Consider the following 22,240-nt stretch of genomic DNA (forward strand, 5'->3'; position numbering starts at 1 on the left):
ATACCAAGCAGAAGGGAATGATCATGCAAGAAACCATCAACATGAGACTTAGCAGTGGTAACATATGAAACAGTACCAATAAGGGATAGAGGCTACTAGTAATAAGCACTCCCATAAATGTCCAGGGTCTATTACAAAGAACCATGAATGAGAGAAGAATCTATAGCAGTCCCCATCTCCCTAGAATGCTATGCAGGTGTATAAGCTCATTAACCAAACTGGTTATGAGCAAGTTTATAAACCAGATCATCTGCAAAGCCCATTATCACCTGTTCTCATGAATGGGCATGGGGATTATTGTCGTTGGATGTCCACTGGGCCTTCTGGCATTAAGTTTCCTACCAAGCCTTCTTATCTTTTTGAGAGAGAGAGCAAATCTATTTGAACTCCTTGAACCATTTTCCACCTAGAACCTCGTTATTAAGAACAAGGAGCTAGAGGAAGATGAATTACACTTGCATTTTTGTTTTTTACCTTTTCCAGGTTGAAGTTGAGGCAGGTGTCCCAATTGAGTGGGAGTAACAACAACAACTGCAGGAGGTAGTTTGAGAACAAAGCTAGGACACACTGTGCAACATAGGCAGGAGAGGAGTTTTAGGCCATGGGAAAATGTTCCAGGACCTCTACCTAGGGAACAGATTTTCACAGGGAAGGCTCCCAAACAGAACACTGAACAGAAGCCAAATTGTGTAGGTAAGCACAGCTAATACACATAGTACAGAATTATCTAATATCAATATTCATGAAAAAAGTAAAGCATCCACGCACTCATAACATTTTTGCTGTTCATTCTTATCACACGAACTAGCATTCAAAATTCTAGTCAAAATCAAAACCAAAGTCAATAACAAAGCCCAAGTCATAAACAAAACGGGAATTGGGGTCATAAAGCTTCCTCAACTCAAATACTTTGTTACAAGCTTAAATGACTGAAACAGTTTGCATTGAATGGTTTAGACGGCTACAAAAATTTTAACTAATTTCTTACATCAGATTTTAAATACTAGCATTAAAGTACCTGTATATATCAAACTGGTCAATCTGACAGATAAATGACTGTTAACTTACAGGAAGTCATATTCTGTTTCAAAAAGTTGTTTCTTATCCTTGTGAGTGACAGAACTTGAGCATCCCCTCTAACTTCTGGGCTCAGTCATTCATTCTACTAAATTTCCAAAGATTTACTACAATAGAGCATTTGCTTATCTGATGTACAGCATTTCCTTGCTCTACAATAAAAAGGTTATTAGTTGTAGAACTTTCTTCGTGACTTTCAAACAAGTGTGTTTATTGCTTACTGGATTTGCATCATGACACAGTATTCGTGTTACTACAGCACTTGATCAAGAATTGAATGTACAAAACGAGTCAAGAAATTTAGTCAAACCAAATCCAGAAACTGAAGTAATTTTCTCTTTAAAAATAACAATTTGTAGAAAATTGTATTTTTCCTAACTATACAAACCTGAGGTCCTTTACAATAGGAAGGTACTTAGCAGCGGCTGAACCGGTCGTAAGCTTTTTGAACAAGGGATTCGGTAGTTAACTACTTGTCCGGCAGTTAGCGGTACGCTCAACTGCGAGGCGAGGAGCCACTTTGCTTGAGGCCCAGGAAATGCAGAGTGAGGGGTGGCATGAGGTGGGACTATATGTAAAGGACCTCAGGTTTGTATAGTTAGGAAAAATACAATTTTCGACAAATTGTTATTTGTTCCGATACGGTATACAAACCATCAGTCCTTTACAATAGGAAGACTCACTTATTGGTGGGTGGAATCTGAGTCTTATGAACAGACTGGTGTTCGTCCTACCTTGGATTCCCTCCCTGGTCGTAAGAGCAGAGGGAGGGATCCTAGCCTCTGCCCAGCTGATCGGGGTGTGCACCGCAGGATCAGTGGTCAGACTTCTGGACCAAATTTATAAGAGGGAGGCAAGCGTACCTCTTATAAATAGCAAAAAGCAAGAACTAGTTCCTACTTCAAGAGCCAAGGTAAAGTTATGGGTTTGTCTCTTGTTGGCTTCCACTACGCCCCTTGTTGGGGAGTGGTGGATAAACACTTCTATCCCTACTAAAAGGGATAGAATGGGGCTCGGTTGTGTAGCTTACCTACATTGGCCTCCTGTTCAGCGTAGTGACGACCGTGGCCCTCTGCCCACAGGTAGAGGAAGAATGAAGGAGGAAGAGAAGCCAGTCACACTCTCCTTCACTCGTCCATGCATACAGTCACACAAGGATGCGATGCTGTTCTGTCCGCTCGGATGCTGGGTAGACTACACAACTTGTTGAGCAGCCACCACGGGTCCCAAGGAAAAGTTGTCCAAGGACCTGTGAGTGATATTCCAAAGGTAAAAAGAAGTGAAGGTGGTCTGGTTGGCCCAAACCCCTGCCTTCAGTACCTGTGACAGGGAGAAGTTCTTGCGGAACACAAGGGTTGGACCAATACCTTTGACTTCGTGGGCTCTCAGACGAAGGGTACGGGTGTCGTCACTGTCAGCTGTCTCGTAAGCCCTCCTGATCACCTAACGCAGCCAGAAGAAAGAGTGTTCTTGGAAACCTCTTTCTTGGTAACCCCGGTGCTAGCGAAGAGGCGTCGACACTCAGGCCTGAGGTGCCGAGTTCTCTTCAGATAGCGCCGTAGCGTCCTCACAGGACAAAGCAGCATCTCATCCGCATCATTATCGGTGAAATCCTTCAGGGAGGGGATCATGAAAGACTCGAACCGGTCATCAGGGACCGAAGGATTCTGAGTCTTCGCTACGAAGTTCGGGATGAAATCGAGCGTCACAGATTCCCATCCCCTGGAATGCTTAACGTTGAAGGAAAGACTGTGAAGTTCGCCTATTCTCTTTGTCGATGCCAGGGCCACTAGAAGAGGGTCTTGAGGGTCAGATCCCTGTCTGACGACTCTCAAAGTGGCTCGAAGGGTCTGTGAGTCAAACTCCTAAGGACGAGAGTCACATCCCACCGCGGGGGCCTGAGTTCCCTGGGTGGGCAAGGCCTCTCGAAGCTCTTCATCAGGAGGGAGATCTTGAAAGAAGAGGAGATATCCACACCTTGCAGTTTAAGGACTAAGGCCAGGGCAGCTCTGTAGCCCTTAATTGCAGAGACGGAGAGGAGCTTCTCTCGGCGAAGAAAGACGCTACCAGCTGAAGAGAGGCTCTGAGAGGAGAGAGACCCCTTCCACGACACCAACCACAGAAGACGGACCACTTTCCCTGGTAGACAGCCGCAGAGGACTGTCTAAGGTATCCGGTCATCTCTGTCGCTGCGCTGCAAGAAAAGCCTCTCGCTCACAAGAGATGGTGGATAGAAGCCAGCCGTGAAGACACAGGGACTCGACGGATCGGTGGTACCGTTCCACGTGTGGCTGGCACAGAAGGTTGTACCAGGGGGGAATCTCTCTTGGCTCTCCAGCAAGCAGAGCCAGCAGGTCCGGATACCAAACGGCTTGAGGTCGTTTGGGCGCCACCAGGATCATCCGAAGGTTCGCAGTGATCAGCGCCCTGCTGATTACTTTGCGAATCAGACAGAATGAGGGAAGGCATAGACGAAGAGGTTGTCCTACGGATGCTGAAGGGCGTCCTCTGCGGCTGCCCATGGGTCCGGCACAATTGAGTAGAAAACCTGGAGTTTTCTGTTGTGCCGGGTGGCGAACAGATCCACGACTGGACGCCCCCACACGTTGAACAGCCTTTCCGCCACATCTGGGTGAAGGGACCACTCGGTTCCTATCACCTGAACCCGATGACTGAGCTTGTCGGCTACCACATTCCACTTGCCTGGAATGTAGTGAGCCGACAACTCTTTTGAGTGTGCCGCGGCCCACTTGTGCACCTGCAGCGTCAACTGGTGCAACGGAACGGACACTAGACCCCCTTGCTTGTTGACGTATGCCACTACTGTGGTGTTGTCGCACATCAACACCACCGAGTATCCCACCAGACGGTCCTGGAACTTTTGGAGAGCGAGGAACGCTGCCTTGAGCTCCAGGACGTTGATGTGAAGGTGCTTGTCGTGATAGTCCCACACACCTGCAGTCAGCAACTCATCCAGGTGTGCGCCCCATCCCTCGGTGGATGTGTCCGAGAAGAGAAGCATCTCTGAGGGGGAGTGCGAAGAGGCACTCCTCTTATGAGGTTCCTGTTGTCCAGCCACCAGGCTAGGTCCTGCCTCACCTCCTCCGTGAGGGACACGGGGAAGAAGGGAGGGTCCCTTGCCTGTGACCAACACTCCTTTAGTCTCCACTGAAGAGACCGCAGGTGAAGATGCCCGTGAGGGACTAGCTTCTCGAGAGACGGCAGGTGGCCGATCATGACTTGCCATTGCTGAGCCGGTTGCTCCTGTTGAGACAGGAACTGTCTTACTGCCTCCCTGAATCTGCTGATCCGCGAATCTGCGGGGAAGACTCGCCCTGCTGCCGTGTCGATCAGCATGCCCAGGTACTTCATCCTCTGCTTGGGTTTGAGCTCTGACTTCTCATGATTCACCACGATTCCCAGTTCATGGCAGAATTCGAGGAGTCGAGATACCTCAAGAGACGTATCCCTACCGAGTGGGCCCAAGCAGACACCAGCGTGAACACTCGCGTGAACACCTATGGGGCGGTTGAGAGACCGAAACAAAGTGCCCTAAACTGGTACACCGTCCCGTTGAGGATGAAGCGGAGGTACTTCCTGGGGGATTGATGGACAGGTATCTGGAAATACGCATACTTCAAATCTACAGAGAGCATGAAGTCGTTCTCACTGATGGAATCGAGCACCGACCATGCTGTTTCCATCGTGAACCGAGTCTGGCGAACGAATCGGTTCAAGGGAGAGAGATCTATCACGGGGCGTCAGCCCCCCATAGACTTCTCCACAAGGAAGAGGTGGCTGTAGAAGCCCAGCGACTGATTCTGAACGATCTCCACAGCTCACTTGCTCAGCATGGCTTCTACTTCCTGCCGAAGCATCACATCCTTGGTCGAGCCAGGAATGTAGGATTGGAGATGGACTGGGTTGGAGGTGAGGGGTGGCCGAGACTTGAAGGGTAGTAAATATCCCTCCTGAAGGACGTTTACTATCCAGGTCTCCGCACCGTAGCGCTGCCATGTTGCCCAATGGCTCGCCAGGCAACCCCCCACTTCCGGCAGCAGGTGAGGGGGAACGCCGTCCCTAGCATTTCCCACCTCTCTTTAACTTCTTCTTACCTACCCCCCCTCATGAGAAGGAGGGCTGGTGACGATCGCCCCTAGAAGTAGTTGAAGGCAGAACCTTTCCTTTGGGCTTCGACGATACGATCGTCTTGGCCGCAGAGGAACCGCTAACCAAGCTCTTAGGTTTGGCCGCAGTAACTCGAGGCTGCCCAGACGCCTTCGAGACTGCCTGGTGTACTTAATGGTCACTGCCGTCAGTGCGCCGTCTTTCCACCACAGCGTCCACCATCTCTCCCAGGAAGAGAGAGGAGGAGTTCCACACCGGTCCGTTGCGAAGACCCAGAGCCGCCTCACGCCCGGCCGCCCTGGTCACTCGGGTGAGAACAGCGTCTCTACACCGGAGAACCAGGTTGGCCCACAGGTTGGCCGTTTGGTGGGCCAGGTAGGCGATAGCCCTACCCCCAGACTGGCACAGTCTCACGAAAGCCGGGTCTCCTTCAGGAGTGATATTCCCTAAGGAGGCCGCGGTTTTTGACACTGTGAGGGACCACAGGTCGAGCCATGAGACTGCTTGGAAGGCTGCCATTGCGGTAGACTCCAAGGCAAGTGCCTCCTACTGCGAGAACCAGAGGTTCTCCGACAGGAGCTGCGGCAGAGAAACCCCTGGAGTTAGTCTGGCTAGGTCCGGGTTAACCTGTTTGGGCGGCAGAGGGTCCTTCAAAGGCACGTAAAAGCGCCTCTGTCGCGGTAGAGGTGGAGGAAGGAGCTTAGCGGACCTACTGGACTGAAGTGAACCCTTCTGTCTGGAGACGAGAGCGTTCACCTGGCCCAGCACACTGTCAGCCAAAGTTGATCGCGGCAGACCCACCACCGTCCTGGGTTCCTTCTTAGGTCCCCAGAACGCCTCCAAGCCCGATGTGGGTTCGGTAGGTGGGAGCAGCGATCCTTCTCCGAGGTCGTTGTGCTGACGGATCAGCGCAATCACCTCCGCGAACGACCTCTGGATCTTGGGAGTGACTGCATCCTGTGGAGACGGACTGTCAAGCCCTTCCAACGAGAATGCCTCCCGAGAGCCTCCTCCTTCCACAGGAGGAACCACGACAGACCCCTCCTGGTCTCCTCCTACCACTTGCGCGTACGACCTGGTTGGTCCGAGGACCGTGGCAGGAGGACCGACGAAAGTCCCAACCGTCCCACCAGAGCGAGACGGACCCTTAGAAGTCTTGACACGAGACTTCTTAAGGGGGGAGGAGGCAGCCTTCTTCTTCTTCTTCGGCTTGGGGGCCTTAGAAGTTGAAGGGGAAGCGGCGGCAGGCGACGACGATGAAGAAGACAATGAAGAAGAAGACAATGAAGATGAAGACGACACCTTCTTCCTCTTCCTCTTCCTCAGCTTCCTCAGCACCACCGTCAGGTCTTCCATCCAGGATGGAGCCGGGGCAGTTACCGAAGCAACAGGGCCCGACTGCACCTGTCCAGAAGGACCTTGGGTGGGAGCAGCAACACCACAAGCAGGAACGACAGCGGCAGGAACTGGTACCAAGGCTGGAGCGGCAACGAAATCAGAAACAGGAGGTGGGGCAGGAACCGGCAGCATCCTCTGCACAGGAGGTAGGTCTAGCGGTGAGCTCTTGGGACACCGGAAGTCCGGGGCTGCGGCAGGAGCGGAGAAACCAGGAGGTGGCGTAGCAACGGGCAAGGAAACCTCCGGCAGCGGAGCCTGCACAGCGGCTGTCGGGGTCACTGTGGCTACGTGTTGTGTATACACCAGGTGAGGTGGAGCAGCATAGCCCGGCATGGATACCGTCGTGGTAGGCCTGTGCGTGACCAGCGTAGCCCCTCTCGCCAGGTGACTAAGCAGCCCCTGGACCGTCGGTGTCCCTTGCAGCCCCAGCGAGTACCAGGCCCTGCCGAGATCGTCGCCAGTAGACAGCAAATCTGAGGGAGGGAAAGTCAGGTAGATCAGTGGGGGGTCCCCCCTCGCCTGGGGGGAGATAGTTCCCAGCCCGAGCGAACGGAGGACCCCAAGTACAACTGGATGTTGGGGTATCTCGCCCCCTCCTCTACGCTCGAATGATCGAGGGAGGAGAGGGAGCGAGAAACCTCCCCCGAAGGAAGGGGAAGGAGCCATACGAGGGAGCTGAGCCGGAGGGAGAAAGGAGGAAGACAAATCAGTGACCAAGGGCGTAGCCGGGGAGTTCTCTGACGACTCCTTAGCCGGCTTCCGCGGCTTCCTCCTCCCCCTGTAGCACTCTCACTGTGCCTCCCACCAAAAGATACATGTATCACAAGTCTCGGCGCGAGAACATTCATGCCCTCGACACCGAGCACAAAAATCATGAGGATCTACCTACACGGAAGAGCGGAAAGCCCCACACTTACGGCCCCCAATACCCGGGCATAGTCTACAGTTGAAGGGGGGTAGGGGGCTTCTCTGGCTCTTGGTTTAGTAATTTCCATAATAAAATGAAAAGTAAAACAGACACACAAGTAAAAGGAAAAGTGAGAAAGCCTTCACGCAGTGAAGAAAACAAAGCATACGACAGAAGCGGGCAGAGAGACGAAGAGCAGCACGTCCATCCACGAGCGCGGCCAAAAGCAAAGTGGCTCCTCGCCTCGCAGTCGAGCGTACCGCTAACTGCCGGACAAGTAGTTAACTACCGAACCCCTTGTTCAAAAAGTTTACGACCGGTTCAGCTGCCGCTAAGTACCTTCCTATTGTAAAAGACCGATGGTTTGTATACCATATCGGAACAAACAACTAACAAAAATAATGATGATGTTATCAAACGGTAATGCCATTAAAAAATTTTTATAACTAGATGCCAATGGTTACAATGATTAAACAAGCTACCTCAAATACATAATCTAGTACTTTAAATCAAAGAATTTTCACTACAGCACTGAACAACTTACATACCATATATCCATCCATAGGTCATCATTTAATCTTACAAAAAAAAGTCTGCAATGAAATACCATTACACTGGTAATCTAAATATTATAAATTAAAATATACTTTACTTGATGCTCTGAGGGCACAGGTTAAGACGCAGGACATCAGCAGTCGAGTCTCTTCTATAGAGAGGATTTCTGTACTCACTTTCATGGCATTTTATGTACCCCCAAAGAGAATATGTCCTTTCTGACAACCTGGATACAAAAGAGGAAAAAATCCATTAGTCTACAGGACTACAACCTAAACTTCATATCTAAGTTAAGAGTGTATACATGTGATAAATTTCAAAACATAAATGAAAAATTAAGAATGTTTAAATCTACAGATAATTTTAACAATTTAAACAATATAGTTACCTCAGGTCAATTCTGTCTTTCTGACAATTGCCTATAAAAGTCCCAAATTGTGAAGAATACACATGATCATGAAGAATCAAGAGGTATCTTTCATTGAACTCAAATGCCGATGGAAGAATCTGCTGAAGTTGCCACACACAATCTGTAAACGAAAGTGCTTAATAGATTTTGTGAAACATTGACATGTGAATTTCAAAAATATTGTTTATACGTATTCACTCGTGATTCCTCACCATTCAGACAAACTAGTAAATTTTTTATCAGCTTTAGGATATGAATTTATTTCTTAATACATCATGCTAGTTACACGTATGGATCTAAATTCTTGTTATTAGTGGTGCATCTTTCTCTGCCACTGAAATTATCAAAAAATGTAAAATATCGTAGTTAATAGTCCTTCAAGAACTACACTGGGAGCTTTGACAAATCAAGCTTCTTAACAACTGTTAGTACAGTAATACCCAGAACTTACATGAGGTTAGGTTCCAGACCCCCTCGCGCATGGGGAAGTTTCGCGTAATTTTGGCATGGTCTCTAAAAATGCAAATAAATGCTTGTTTCTATTGTTTGACCACAATCATGCTCCCTAAGTAGTAGGCTAACTTTTAATTGAAATTAAGTTAACTGTTATTTCATTTATAAAAGAAGTTTTCTTCGGGTCACTAGGTGAACTTCATAAGTCAGTCATAAGGAAGGTACACAATTCAATAAAATAAAGAAAACATGTTTGTACATACGTCATATTCAGTCAATTTGAAATCATGTACTAGTGTGAGGGCTAACTATGAGAGAGAGAGAGAGAATATATACGTCATGTGATGTAAAACTCTGGAGGGGTATCATCTTTAAAAATTGTGAATGGGATCTCATCTTCTGAAAGTACATTAACTGTATGTGCTGTAATCACGTAACATAGTACATACAGATTGTACCAGCACTTTTCTCCGGGGTTAAGAAAGTCATTTTCACAGAACGAAAACTCTGTTATGTCTCTGATATGTTTTACTAGTGGATCATGGAGGTCTTATATAGTGACAAACGCTGTGAATTACTTACTGCCTTTATATGTATATATTTTCAAAAATATAAATAGCAAACACGAAATTTCCATATAGATTTAACGCCTAAAAGGATGAGACTTATACTAATTGTAGTAGTATACTAGTACGTACTTTAGAAATTAAAGTTTCTGAAGGTATATCATCTTTGAAAAGTGCAGTAACTTTGTGAATGGGTATCACATCTTGTAAAAGTACGTATTTGCACTAACTGGTAGGTGCTGTAATTACTTTTGCATCATATTTATGCATGTACAAAAATAAAAATAATAAGTTTTTAATAAAGATTTTATACAGAAAAGCTTTAAAAGTTAAAAATGTACATAATGAATTAAACATAAACACTTTTGCAGGGTTTTGCAAAATACTTGACCACTCTTACCCTGTTTTTGAGATTGTACAATTGATTCATTTGTAGCTTATTTAGCTACATTATCTGTATCTTCATTTTCATAACTCCAACATGTGTTGGTGATATACAGCATAATTTAACCCCTATTTCTCAAAGCTTTAGCTATTATGAAAAATACTGCTTGTGAGTTACAGTAATACCCCAAACTTACATGACTTGATTTGCGCGAATTCACAATAGCGCAAACTTTTCCTTGGAACCTAACTAATTAGCATACACGAGTTCTTCACGAACATTTGCAAATCCTCCAGAAACACTGCAAAACCCTGCAAAAGTGTTTATGTTTAATTCATTCTGTACATTTTTAACTTTTAAAGCTTTTCTGTATAAAATCTTTATTAAAAACTTATTATTTTTATTTTTGTACATGCATAAATATGATGCAAAAGTAATTACAGCACCTACCAGTTAGTGCATATACGTACTTTCACAAGATGTGATACCCATTCACAAAGTTACTGCACTTTTCAAAGATGATATATATATATATATATATATATATATATATATATATATATATATATATATATATATATAATACACACACACACACACACACACACACACACACACACATACATATATATATATTTTCAATGTTGGCCATTCTCATTATAGAAACACTATCAAGGAGGTTTAATTCATGATTATGTAGTCAACTTCCAATATTATAAATTTTCTTGGGATTTCTAATGTGTAAATGAACTTCAAAAACAAAACAATTACTGTATAGGAATTTAGGAATTTATTATGAATATTCAACTTTTCCTAACACAAATTAAAAAATTTATAACATCTAATACTTTCCCTTAGTTTTAAGGTCAATGATCTGGTTTAACAAAATAAAAATATCTCAGACTCAAGTGTTCATTAAAATAGCATTGTGAAGTAACTACTTTTCATAAAATTGTAGGTTTTGTCAATGCATTCCATCAAAAAGGATTTACCTAACAGATTTAGAATAACATTCTTGATAAACGAGTACAACCATTATCCAAATTAAAACTTTTACTTGTCAACCTAATCAAAACTCAATTTTGATTTGCTTGCATCACATAAATTGTAAAAATACATGTTAATACTAAGTTATTTCATTATGTATATATGAAGGTGTAAAGAAGGCTGGTACTGTGCAATTAAACATTTACCAGTGTGTATGAATTACCTAATATATATATATATATATATATATATATATATATATATATATATATATATATATATATATATATATATATATATATATATATATATATATATAAGGATTTATTACTGTAACATTTGCAATTTCATTTGTGTCATTGCATGTGCAGCCCAGCATAGTCATTGCTTTTACTGCACTGACACTAACATTTCTGATTGTAAGATGATTACAAAATATTGAAAGCATGTTCCGGTGTCTTTGACAACTTCATTTCACTTGTACTTTGCATTCATCACTGTTTTGTATAAAACCGTTTTAAATATACCTTATTCCTTTCTTAATCTCAATTCTACTGCTTTTGCTTTTCTAAGTGCCCCAAGACAGTGTTTGTTTAAACAACCGTGGCTTGCATTTTTTCATCCACTTACAATTTAAATGATATATTTTGCAATTTTGGCAACCTAATGATATACTAGTGTAACGCACATGCATTCTAAAAATGAATGCCAGTGTGTTGCAGTGTTACTAAAAAGTGTAGAAAATTCTAAAATCCCTTTTAATACTTGACAATTGAAACATTTTAAAAAAGTATATACTGTAAGCACCCCATGCTACATTTACCAGCAATAATAGAATGATCAACAACTTTAACAATAATCCTCAAAATAATTTAAACTGATATACAGTAAGCCATGGAAGATTATCAAAATAACTTACAGAAAAGAGTTTAACAGTCACATTAAGAAAGAAAATGACAGGCTAGTATCAAACATTACTGTGCATCACAATCCAAAATGACCATAAAACACAGTGGCATGATTTCTCTGATCACAACTTAGGAACAACTTACCAATGAATTGTGTGAAAATTGGAGAAACTTCTTTTGGGTCTCCTTGGATGTGTCCACATCTGTCTGTAAACTTGTGGCCAAATGATAGCCACTCCTTCTCAATCAAGATCTGAAGAAAAACAAAAATTTACTAGCTTATTTAAGAGATAGGTTTTCAGTAAATAAATACCAAAGTTTGGTGTTGCCTCTAAAACTAATTGGTCTGAAAGCATAAAACTAATTGGTCTGAACAGCAACAAAATAGTCCTATTTGAAGAGTCTATGAGCTATCATCATCCATCATACAGTATTTCTACGGCACATACAACATTCTAATATATTACATAATGCTAATTTTTAAGACTATAAAGGCCTGTGGGACCTGTTTACTTTGTTTACATCTAGCCCACACTTGGTCAAAATACAAAAAAAGGAGGAGAAACAAATATTTAGACTTTATACCAAGGTCTGAGGACTGCAAAAGGCTTGGGAAATGGAAATAGGAGGAGAATTCTAACTTGGCACTGGAGGAAAAGTAAGTCACAGAACCTTGCAGTTTCAGAATTTCTAATTTCCAAGGTAAAATTTACCTGGAATCCTTGTGTTGTGCGGTAGTAAGGGTCTAACAACAACTCTGCCAGAGCACATGTCTGAGCAGTACGGTCCCAGCCATCTGAACAATGTACTAGGACACTTATGCCATCCATTATGGAGTTGGTGATGAAGGACGCTGTGTCAAGGACTGAACGCACATGCTTTAGCCAACCTGATGACTCAACACCTCCAATAAACCCACCCATAGATGGTGTTACTAGTTGACAAGCTGTAAAATAGGTATAGGTATAACAACTGGACATTAATAGTATACATATTAACAAAGCGTGTGAGAAGATTGTATCCTTTCAAATTAGTACTAAACAACACAACCACCACCTCTTTCTCTGCTAATTTGCTTATATAAAATCATTATTCCAAGTCATAAGAAACAAATATCTTTCGCAATGAGGAAACAGAAAAATAAACTTACTTTCAATGAGCTTAGCTAGGGAGGCTCGCATGACATGAATATTCTCGATTCCTGAGAAGTGGAACTTTATGTTCTCATAGTAAGCTTCATTTTCATACCCTTTGCCAGCTGCACGATTAGCCATTGCATTAATCTGCGAAAAAATGTTGACAGAATCATCTTTAACAGCGTTCCTTTTATCTATATATATTTTATATAATATAAATTGCTTCGGAAAAATGTTGACAGAATCCTTTTAACAGAGTTCCTTTTATATATATCTATAGAATATATATATATATTATTATATATATATATCTAGATATATATATATATATATGTATATATATATATGTATATCTATATCTATACTATATTATATATATATATCGATATTATATATATATATATATATATATACCTATATATAATATCTTATCTTATATCTAATCTATATTCTATTCTATTACTGTACTATCTATGCTCATAATATATAATACCTCTATATATCTATATACTATAATATCTATCGCCTACCATATATCTAGATATATCTATCTATATATTATATCTAGTATATTATATATATATAGAATATCACACAACACACACACACACCACACACACACATATATATATATATATATATATATATATATATATATATATATATATATACATATATATACATATATATATATATATATATATATATATATATATATATATACTATACATATATACATATACATATACATACATATATATATATATATATATATATATGTATACAATATATCCATATAATTATCTATATATCTATATAATTCTAATATATATATAATAGATAATATAAGATACATAACATACATACATACCATAATAACATACCATACTACATACATACATACATACACTACATACATATATATATATATATATATATAATATCTATATATATATATATATATATATTATATAATGGCTGATGACCAAGCTGTTTGAAACCATGTAACAATTTTCCCCAATACTAATACTTGTTAATTGTTTTATAGTCTTTCTTCCAATTTCCCCTAATATTAATACTTGTTCATGGTTTTACAGTCTTTCTTACATTACTAATGTACGTGCTAATTTCCCAGCAACTAATGTATTCAGAAATCAATAAGCTGGAAAGGCAGGAAGGCAACATTTTTGCTGAAGTATTATGTATTTATACATATATGTACTCAGTAATTTGAAGGGTCCAGAATTGGATCACACACAACCAATAACTTATCAAGTTAGTGGAGTAAGAAAACTTGAACTTGCCAATAATACCTTTGGTCTGGTGTCTACAACAATCATATATGTCGAATTTGGGTTAGACTGAAGAATGCAGTCCAAGAGCTGTTCATCTTCCTCACACCTTGCACTGAAGCCTGACAGGGGCTGTGAAGATCGACAAAGGGCAGCCTGAAAATGAAGAATGATTTTCATTTTTTACAGTGGATAGCTATGAGCATCACTAATGATACCATTTATAACAAACCTCAAAACATTAGCATTGCGTTAGTAATAATGCAAATTGGAAAACTTGTACATATCAACGTATGCAATGCTAGGCAAAGCCTAAGCTAAAACATTTTATATAGCCATGACATACCTGATTCTTATGGAGGTAAGAGAGAACTGGAAACCGACTCTTACTTCTGAATTTTGAACTACTAAGAATAACTTTGGTCGGGGCTGAGGAAGGTACATACAGCTCTTGTGGGTAAGTGTCGCATATCTGAAAATCATTGACCAACAAAACTATTAGTTACAGAAAAATTACAGAAAAATCTTACATAGTATATTCAGAGCAATAAAACTATGTGAATTCCAAGGGTATAATAGGCCGTAACCTGAATTAGATACTGGATGAGGTTGAGATATCATTAATTAAAGAAGACTACCACCAGTGGACTACTATTGCAAAATATACAAAAAATAATTTAGTTTTCAATCTGTGGACTATTTGTAAAAAATTAGTAACATACTTTGGTGTTTCATGTACTATTTTAATAATTTTCGGATGTAAAAATATATTTTACCTGGTGTTAAAAATGTAATACAGAACATGCCGCTTCCAAAAATGAGATTATAGTTACACAGTCAAATTTGTTTTTGAGATATAATACCATAAGCACACACACACAATTTAGTCAAAATTAATCAGAGCTACAAATAATACGTGGCCTTTGCAACAATACAACCTTCTCTTTGGTAATTCTCAAAGATAAGTGAAACTGAAGTATGTTAAGTACACCCTTAAAGAGCCAACAAGCCGTTTTAAAATTTAGTGGCAAACTTATGTTTACTAGTTCCAGTTAGTCAATACCAATATACCCATCTGTTTGTTATGTCTATATTTCTTATAAATAATATTTGACCTTATACAAATTACAAATGCATTCATCTTTTATCTATGCACTCATGCACTCTTGGTCTTTTGTTAGATAACAACTATGAAGGTAAAATCCACACAGTGTGTCTATGCAGTTATCTATGTTATTTTACTTTAACCCCCAAGGAATTGGGTAATTTTATGTCTTCATGCGTCATAAATTATTCACCTTTCAAAGTGGACTTCCACAAACCTCTTAATCCATGTAATGACCCACAAACCAAATTACATATGTACTTTCTCCAATATAAATACTATGCAGAAATGTTTGTCTCTAATCTGCTTGATGCTAAACATGGAGGCACATGGTCTTTTTAGTTATTAACAAAGCAACATCACCTTTACCTCATAATTATGGTTGAGTGCAGTGGGGGACCATGCCTCATTTGGCACACCCATTCGATGGTATTCGGATGCTGGACTGTATATATCCCAGCCGCTTCTTTTGGGCTGGTCATCATTGCTAGCAGTGTAGTGGAAGCAATATAAATCATCTAGGTGTGCTGTAAAGAACAAAGAAAAGCTGGTCAGAATCTGCACATAATAAAAGTACTCATAAATACAAGCAGAAAACAAGAGCATTGAATTTGGATACTTCCTGTTCTCAAGGAAAAAATGAAATGAAATAAAATTATAAATCTTTACACGACTCAAGAAAAGTCAAAATTTATTTCATATACTTCAATAAACTCCTTACAACCTCCTTTCCCCCATAAATTATTCCAACTCTCTGGACTTGAAAGCAGTACGTATATCAATAATACCAAAGACTTGAAAGCAGTACGTATATCAATAATACCAAAGACAGTTTTTTTGAGAAGACAAGGAAATCTGAACATGAAGGAACTACTGTAAATGAAAATGCTGATAAGAAATGCATCTACCATCCTGATTCAACAACCCTGGCCAATCATTTACAGCAACCAGTCATTTACTGCAATGAATCTCCTCAAGGACTGGATACAGTACAGTTAAAAAAAAAACTATGTAAGCATTTTTGATACTTTAGAAAACAATCAGCCAATACAGCAATTGAACTAATAACTGTAAACATTTGAATGTGAGCCATTATATCTGCAGTCTAAATGGTAATAACCATTTAATCGTCCAATCAAGAATATGGGGACGGTAACCATATAGAACCAGCAGAGAATTCAACCTCAAATTAAAGAATTGAAGAAATATGATAAAGATTTTGCAAGACCTATCAAAGTTTGATATCAAAGGTAAATAAGAAAGTTTATGGGTTTTAATCTGTATGTTAAGGATGCCGTTACTAATATATAACTAACCCCTGTTGTTTAAAAAATGAAAGCTTTAAACTTATTGTTTGTTTTTCCATGTACCTTATGTAGACACGTGTCACTGAATTTATACACCTTCTTTCATGTAAAATGAATAAAGTACTACACGTACAAAGTAAGTTGGTAGCGATGCCTGTCCTGAAATAATAAGAACTTTGGGTTGACTATATGGCCTACCCAAGGTTGAATTTTATTCAAAAATACATACGGGCAGTCCCCGGTTATCGGCAGGGGTTCCGTTCTCGGAGGGGTGCTGATAAGAGAAAGGCGCCATTAACCAAAACTCAGTTACCTAAATTTCCAGGGAGTCTTGATACAACCTACCTACCCCACCCCTTTAGTTCCTTGTTGGACAAGTCGGTTACATGCTCAAATACCAATCTTCAGGTCTGGGTTCAATTCCCCACTCTGCCAACAAGAAATCAGCGGAATTCATTTCTGGCGATAGAAATTAATTTCTCAATGTGGTTCGGACCTGGGTGGGCGGACGCCGTCCCCGCCCGTCCCCGGGAAGGGGACCGCCGGCGGACGCCGGCCCGCCCGGTCCCCCGGGAAACCTTGGGCGGTCCACCGCCCGGCCCGTCCCCGGGACCGGGCGGAACCTCCGGCCCCCCGTTGTCGGTAACTGGGCGGGACGGCCGCCCGCCCCTCCCCGGGGGGGGAACCGGGGCGGACGCCGGCCCCGCCCGTCCCCGGGAACCTGGGCGGGGACGGCCGGCCCACCGCCCGGTCCCCGGGAACCTGTCGGGACCGGGCCGGCCCGCCCGGTCCCCGGGAACCGGGGCGGACGCCGGCCCGCCCGTCCCCGGGAACCTGGGCGGAGCTCCCGCCGGCCAGCCCGGAACCGCTGGGGCCGGGGCGCCGGCCCGCCCGTCCCCGGGAACCGGGGCGGACGCCGGCCCGCCCGTCCCCGGGAACCTGGGCGGACGCCGGCCCCGCCCTTGGGCCAACCCGAGCCGGGGCCCCGGAAGGCCGGGGTCCCGCCCGTCACCACAGGGGAACCTGGGCGGACGCCGGCCCGCCCGTCCCCGAACCGGGGCGAACTCCGGGCCCGCCGTCCCCGGGAACCTAGGCCGGCGCCGGCCCTCCCCGGCCCGGGACGTCCCCAAGGGGGTGGGGGAACCGGGGCTTAAGGACGCCGGCCCCCGCCGTCCCCGGGAACCTGGGCGGACGCCGCCCGGCTCCCCGGGCCACGAACCGGGGCGGACGCCGGCCCGCCCTCCCCGGGAACCGGGCGGACCCGTCCGGGCCAGTCCGTGGTGGGGAAAAAAACCGGGGTCCCCGGACCGCCGGCCCGCGTCGCCCCCGGGAACCTGGGCGGACGTGGCCCGGGAACCCGTCCCCGAACCGGGCGGACGCCGGCCCGCCCGTCCCCGGGAACCTGGCGGCGGACGCCGTCCCAACCGAAACCCGTCCCCGGGAACCTGGGGCGGTAACCCCCCCCCCCCCCCCCCCCCCCCCCGCCGGCCCGCCCGTCCCCGGGAACCGGGCGGAACCGGGCCGGCCCCTCCCGTCCCCGGGACCGGGGCCGGACGACCCGCCCGCCCCGTAACCCGGGAACCTGGGGCGGACGACCGTTTCCCGCCGTCCCCGGGGAATTCCCCGGGAACTGTTACGTTGGCCCGTCGGAACCTGCCGGAACGCCGGTGCCCGTCCCCCGGGTAACCGGGGCGGACGCCGGACCCGCCCGTCCCCGGGTGGAACCTGGGCGGACGCCGGACCCGCCCGTCCCCGGGAACCGCGGGGCGCCCTGTCCCCCGGGAACCGGGGCAGCCGGCCCGGCCCCCCTCCCCGGGTGGGCCACCAACCTGGGGTCAACGGGGCCGGCGCCGGCCCGCCCTTCCCCCGGGAACCGGGGGCGGACGCCGGCCCTCCCCGTCCCCGGGAAACCTGGGCGGACGCCGGCCCGCCCGTCCCCCAATGGGAACTCGGCGGACCGGGGCGGACGCCGGTTTCCCCCCGGAACCTGGGCGGACGGCCGGCCCGCCCGCCCCGGGTGGGGCCCCGGTAACCTGGGCGGACCGCCGGCCCGCCCGGCCCCGGGTCCCCGGGGAATCCCCAAAAAAAAACCTCCTGGGCCGGGGACTCCCCGGGCCCGGGGGGCCGTCCCCGGGAACCCTGGGCGGACGCCGGTCCCGCCCCCCCCGGGAACCTGGGCCGGACTCCCCGGGCCGGGGGGCCCGCCCGGTTAACCCCCGGGAACCTGGCGGATCCCGCCGGCCCGGGCCACGTTGGCCCCTGGGAACCTTGGGCGGACGCCGGCCCGGCCCGTCCCCCCGGGTGGGGTACCTTGGGTCGGACGCCGGCCCGCCCGTCCCCGGGAAACCGGGTTCGGATTAAAACAGGCCGGCACGGCCCGTCCCCGGGAACCTGGGCGGACGCCGGCCCTCCCGTCCCCGGGGAACCGGGTGGCGGACCGCCCGTCCCCTCCCGGTCCCCGTGAACCCGGGGCCGGGCACGCCGGCCCGCCCGTCCCCGGGAACCTGGGCGGTACGGCCGGCCCGCCCCGGGTCCCCGGGAACCTGGGCGGACGCCGGCCCCGCCCGTCCCCGGGAACCGGGGCGGACGCCGGCCCTCCCGGTCCGGGCCGGGCCGGAACCTTGGCCCGGCCCTAACCGGGCCGGCCCGCCCGGTCCCCCGGGAACCTGGGTCGGACGCCGGCCCGCCCGTTCCCCGGGAACCTGGGCGGACGCCGGCCCGCCCCGGGTCCCGGTGGGAACCTGGGCGGACGCCGCCCTCCCGGTCCCGGGCCGGGAACCTGGGCCCGGTAAACCCGGGCCGGCCCGTTCCCGTCCCCGGGAACCTGTGCGGACGGGGCCGGCCCGCCCGTCCCCGGGACAATGGGCGGACGCCCGGCCCGCCCGTCCCCGGGACACCTGGGCGGCGCCGGCCCGGCCCGTCCCCGGGAACCTGGGTCCCCGGGAACGGGCCGGCCGCCCGGTCCCCGGGAACCGGGGCGGACGCCGGCCCGCCGGGTCCCCGGGAACCTGGGCGGACGCCGGCCCGACCTCCCCGAACCTGGGCGGACGCCGGCCCGCCCGTCCCCGGGAACCGGGGCGGACGCCGGCCCGCCCGTCCCCCCCCCGGGAACTGGCGGACGCCGGCCGCCCGTCCCCGGGAAGGAACCTGGGCGGACGCCGGCCCCCCGTCCCCGGGAACCTGGCGGACGCCGGGCCCGCCCGTCCCCGGGACCCGGGGCGGACGCCCGGTCCCGCCCGGGTCCCCCGGGGACAGCCGGGACGCCGGCCCGACCCGTACCCCGGGAACCTGGGGCGGACGCCGGCCCGCCCGGTCCCGGGGACATGGGCGGACGCCGCCCCCCGTAACCCGGGGACCCTGGGGGAACGGGCGGCCGCCCGGTCCCTCCCCTGGGAACCTGGGCGGACGCCGGCCCGCCCCGTCCCCGGGAAACCCCTGGGCGGACGCCGGCCCGCCCGTCCGGGACACGGCGCCCGGTCGGGACCCCAAGGGGGGAGGCGACGCCCGCCCCGTCCCGGGACCGGCCCGGCCCGGAGGCGGCCCGCCGGTCGGAACAACGAGGCGAAACGGGCCCGGCCCGCCCGTCCCGGGACACTCGGCGGACGCCGGCCCCGCCCGTCCCGGGACACTCGGCGGACGCCCCGGCCCGCCCGGTCCCGGGACACTCGGCGGGACGCCGGCCCAGCCCGGGTCCCAGGGGACACTCGGCGGTCGCCGGCCCGCCCGTCCCGGGACCACTCGCGGACGCCGCCCGCCGCCCGGGACACGCAGCGGACGCCGGGCCCGCCCGTCCCGGGAACCGCGGCGGACCCGGGCCCGCCGTCCGGGACGCGGCGGACGCCGGCCCGCCCGTTCCCGGGACCCGCGGTCGGACGCCGGCCCGCACGTCCGGGACCACGCGGCGGATCCGGCACGCCATCCCGGGACCCGCGGCGGACGCGGCCCGCCCGTCCGGGACCCCGGCGGACGGCCGGCCCGTCCGTCCCGGGGACCCGCGGCGGACGCCGGCCCGCCCGTCCAGGGGACACTCGGCGTACGGCCGGCCCGCCCCGTCCCGGGACACCTGCGGACCGCCGGCCCGCCCGTGCCCGGGACACTCGGCGGCCGGACGCCGGCCCGCCCGGTCCCGGGACACTCGGCGGTTTTCGCCGGCCCGCCCGTCCCGGGACACTCGGCGGTCGCCGGCCCGCCGTCCCGGACACTCGGCGGACGCCGGTCCGTTACCCTCCCGGGACCTGCGGCCTCCGGACGCCGGTCCAGCCCGTCCCGGGACACTCGGGGCGGACGCCGGCCCGCCCACCGTCCCGGGACACCTCGGCGGACGCCGTCCCGCCCGTCCCGGGACCCTTGCGGCGGACCCGCCGGCCCCCCGGGTCCCGGGAACCCCGCGGCGGGACCCCGCCCGGCCCTCCCGACCCGGGGACCAGGCGGACGCCGGCCCGCCCGTCCCGGGACCCGCTGGGCGGACTAGCCGGCCGCCCGTCCCCGGGAGGCCCCCCCCCCCAGCGGCGTTATCCGCCGGCCCCGCCCGTCCCGGGGACCCAGCGGCGGACGCCCGGCCCGCCCGTCCAGGGACCCGCTGGCGACGCCGGCCCGCCCGTCCCGGGACCGCGCGGATGCGGACGCCCGGCACGCCCGTCCCCGGGACCTCGCGGACGCCGGGCCCGCCCGCCCTCCCAGGACCGCGGCGGACAGCCGGCACACCCGTCCCGGGACCCAGCGGCTGACGGGCCGTCCCGCCCGTCGCCGGGAACCCGCCGGGGACCCCCGCCGGCCGCGCGCCGTCCCGGGACACTCGGCGGACGCCGGCCCGCCCGTCCTGGACCCGTCGGCGGACGCCGGGCCCGCCCGTCCCGTGAACTCGGCGGACGCGGCCCGCCCGTGCCCGGACCCGGGCGGCGGACCTCCGCCCGCCCGTCCCGGGACACTCGACTCCGGCGACGCCGGCCACGACCACTGGGGCCCGGGACCCTCGGCGGACGCCGGCCCGCCCGTGCCGGTACACTCGGCGGGACGCCGGCCAGCCCGTTCCCCGGGGACACTCGGGCGGACGATAACTGCTGGCTGCCCGCCCGTCCCTGGACACTCGGCGGACGCCGGTCCGCCCGTCCCGGGACACTCGGCGGACGCCGGCCCGCCCGTCCCGGGACCCGCGGCGGGCCTCGCCCGCCAGTCCCTGTCGAGAGGAACACCTATTCTATTCCCTAGATCTAGAATATGCCACTGAATCTTCTCAATTCTCCTGGGGCTTCTCTGAATCTTCTAGTTTTTTGTCCTGGCACTTTGTGAATTTTGTTGAATCCTCTGATTCTTCTCCTGGCACCTCCACGAATCCTCCTCAATTCTCTCAATTCTCCAGGGGCTTTTCTGAAGCCTAGTTCTTCTCCCGGCATCTCCAGAAATCCCCTCGTTTTCTCCACCGTTTTTATAATCCTCCCCTTTCCTTTCCCTTCCAGGAATTATTAAAACTAAGAAAACATTTTAACATATTTATTTCTCTTCTAGTTCAATTTGCTTCAAGGATTACCAATTTGCTTCAAGGATTACCAAAGCAAACTTATTACAAAATAAACATCAAAGTATCCATACAACAAAATTTTCACTTCTGATCCGTCTTCGTGAGGCCA

General features: G+C 49.8%; 1 protein-coding gene across 1 annotated transcript in view; it reads right to left on the bottom strand.

Annotated features, from left to right (window-relative positions):
• The window catches only part of LOC135205515 (myotubularin-related protein 6-like), a 638,726-nt gene that overhangs the window by 23,044 nt on the left and 593,442 nt on the right, over positions 1–22,240 (bottom strand). The window contains 8 exon segments of the mRNA XM_064236258.1: positions 8,163–8,291; positions 8,454–8,595; positions 11,918–12,026; positions 12,487–12,719; positions 12,924–13,056; positions 14,223–14,357; positions 14,548–14,673; positions 15,676–15,833. Coding sequence (XP_064092328.1) covers positions 8,163–8,291; positions 8,454–8,595; positions 11,918–12,026; positions 12,487–12,719; positions 12,924–13,056; positions 14,223–14,357; positions 14,548–14,673; positions 15,676–15,833 — 1,165 coding nt within the window.

The sequence above is a fragment of the Macrobrachium nipponense genome, chromosome 24, assembly GCF_015104395.2.
Source record: "Macrobrachium nipponense isolate FS-2020 chromosome 24, ASM1510439v2, whole genome shotgun sequence".
Taxonomy (NCBI): Eukaryota; Metazoa; Arthropoda; class Malacostraca; order Decapoda; family Palaemonidae; genus Macrobrachium; species Macrobrachium nipponense.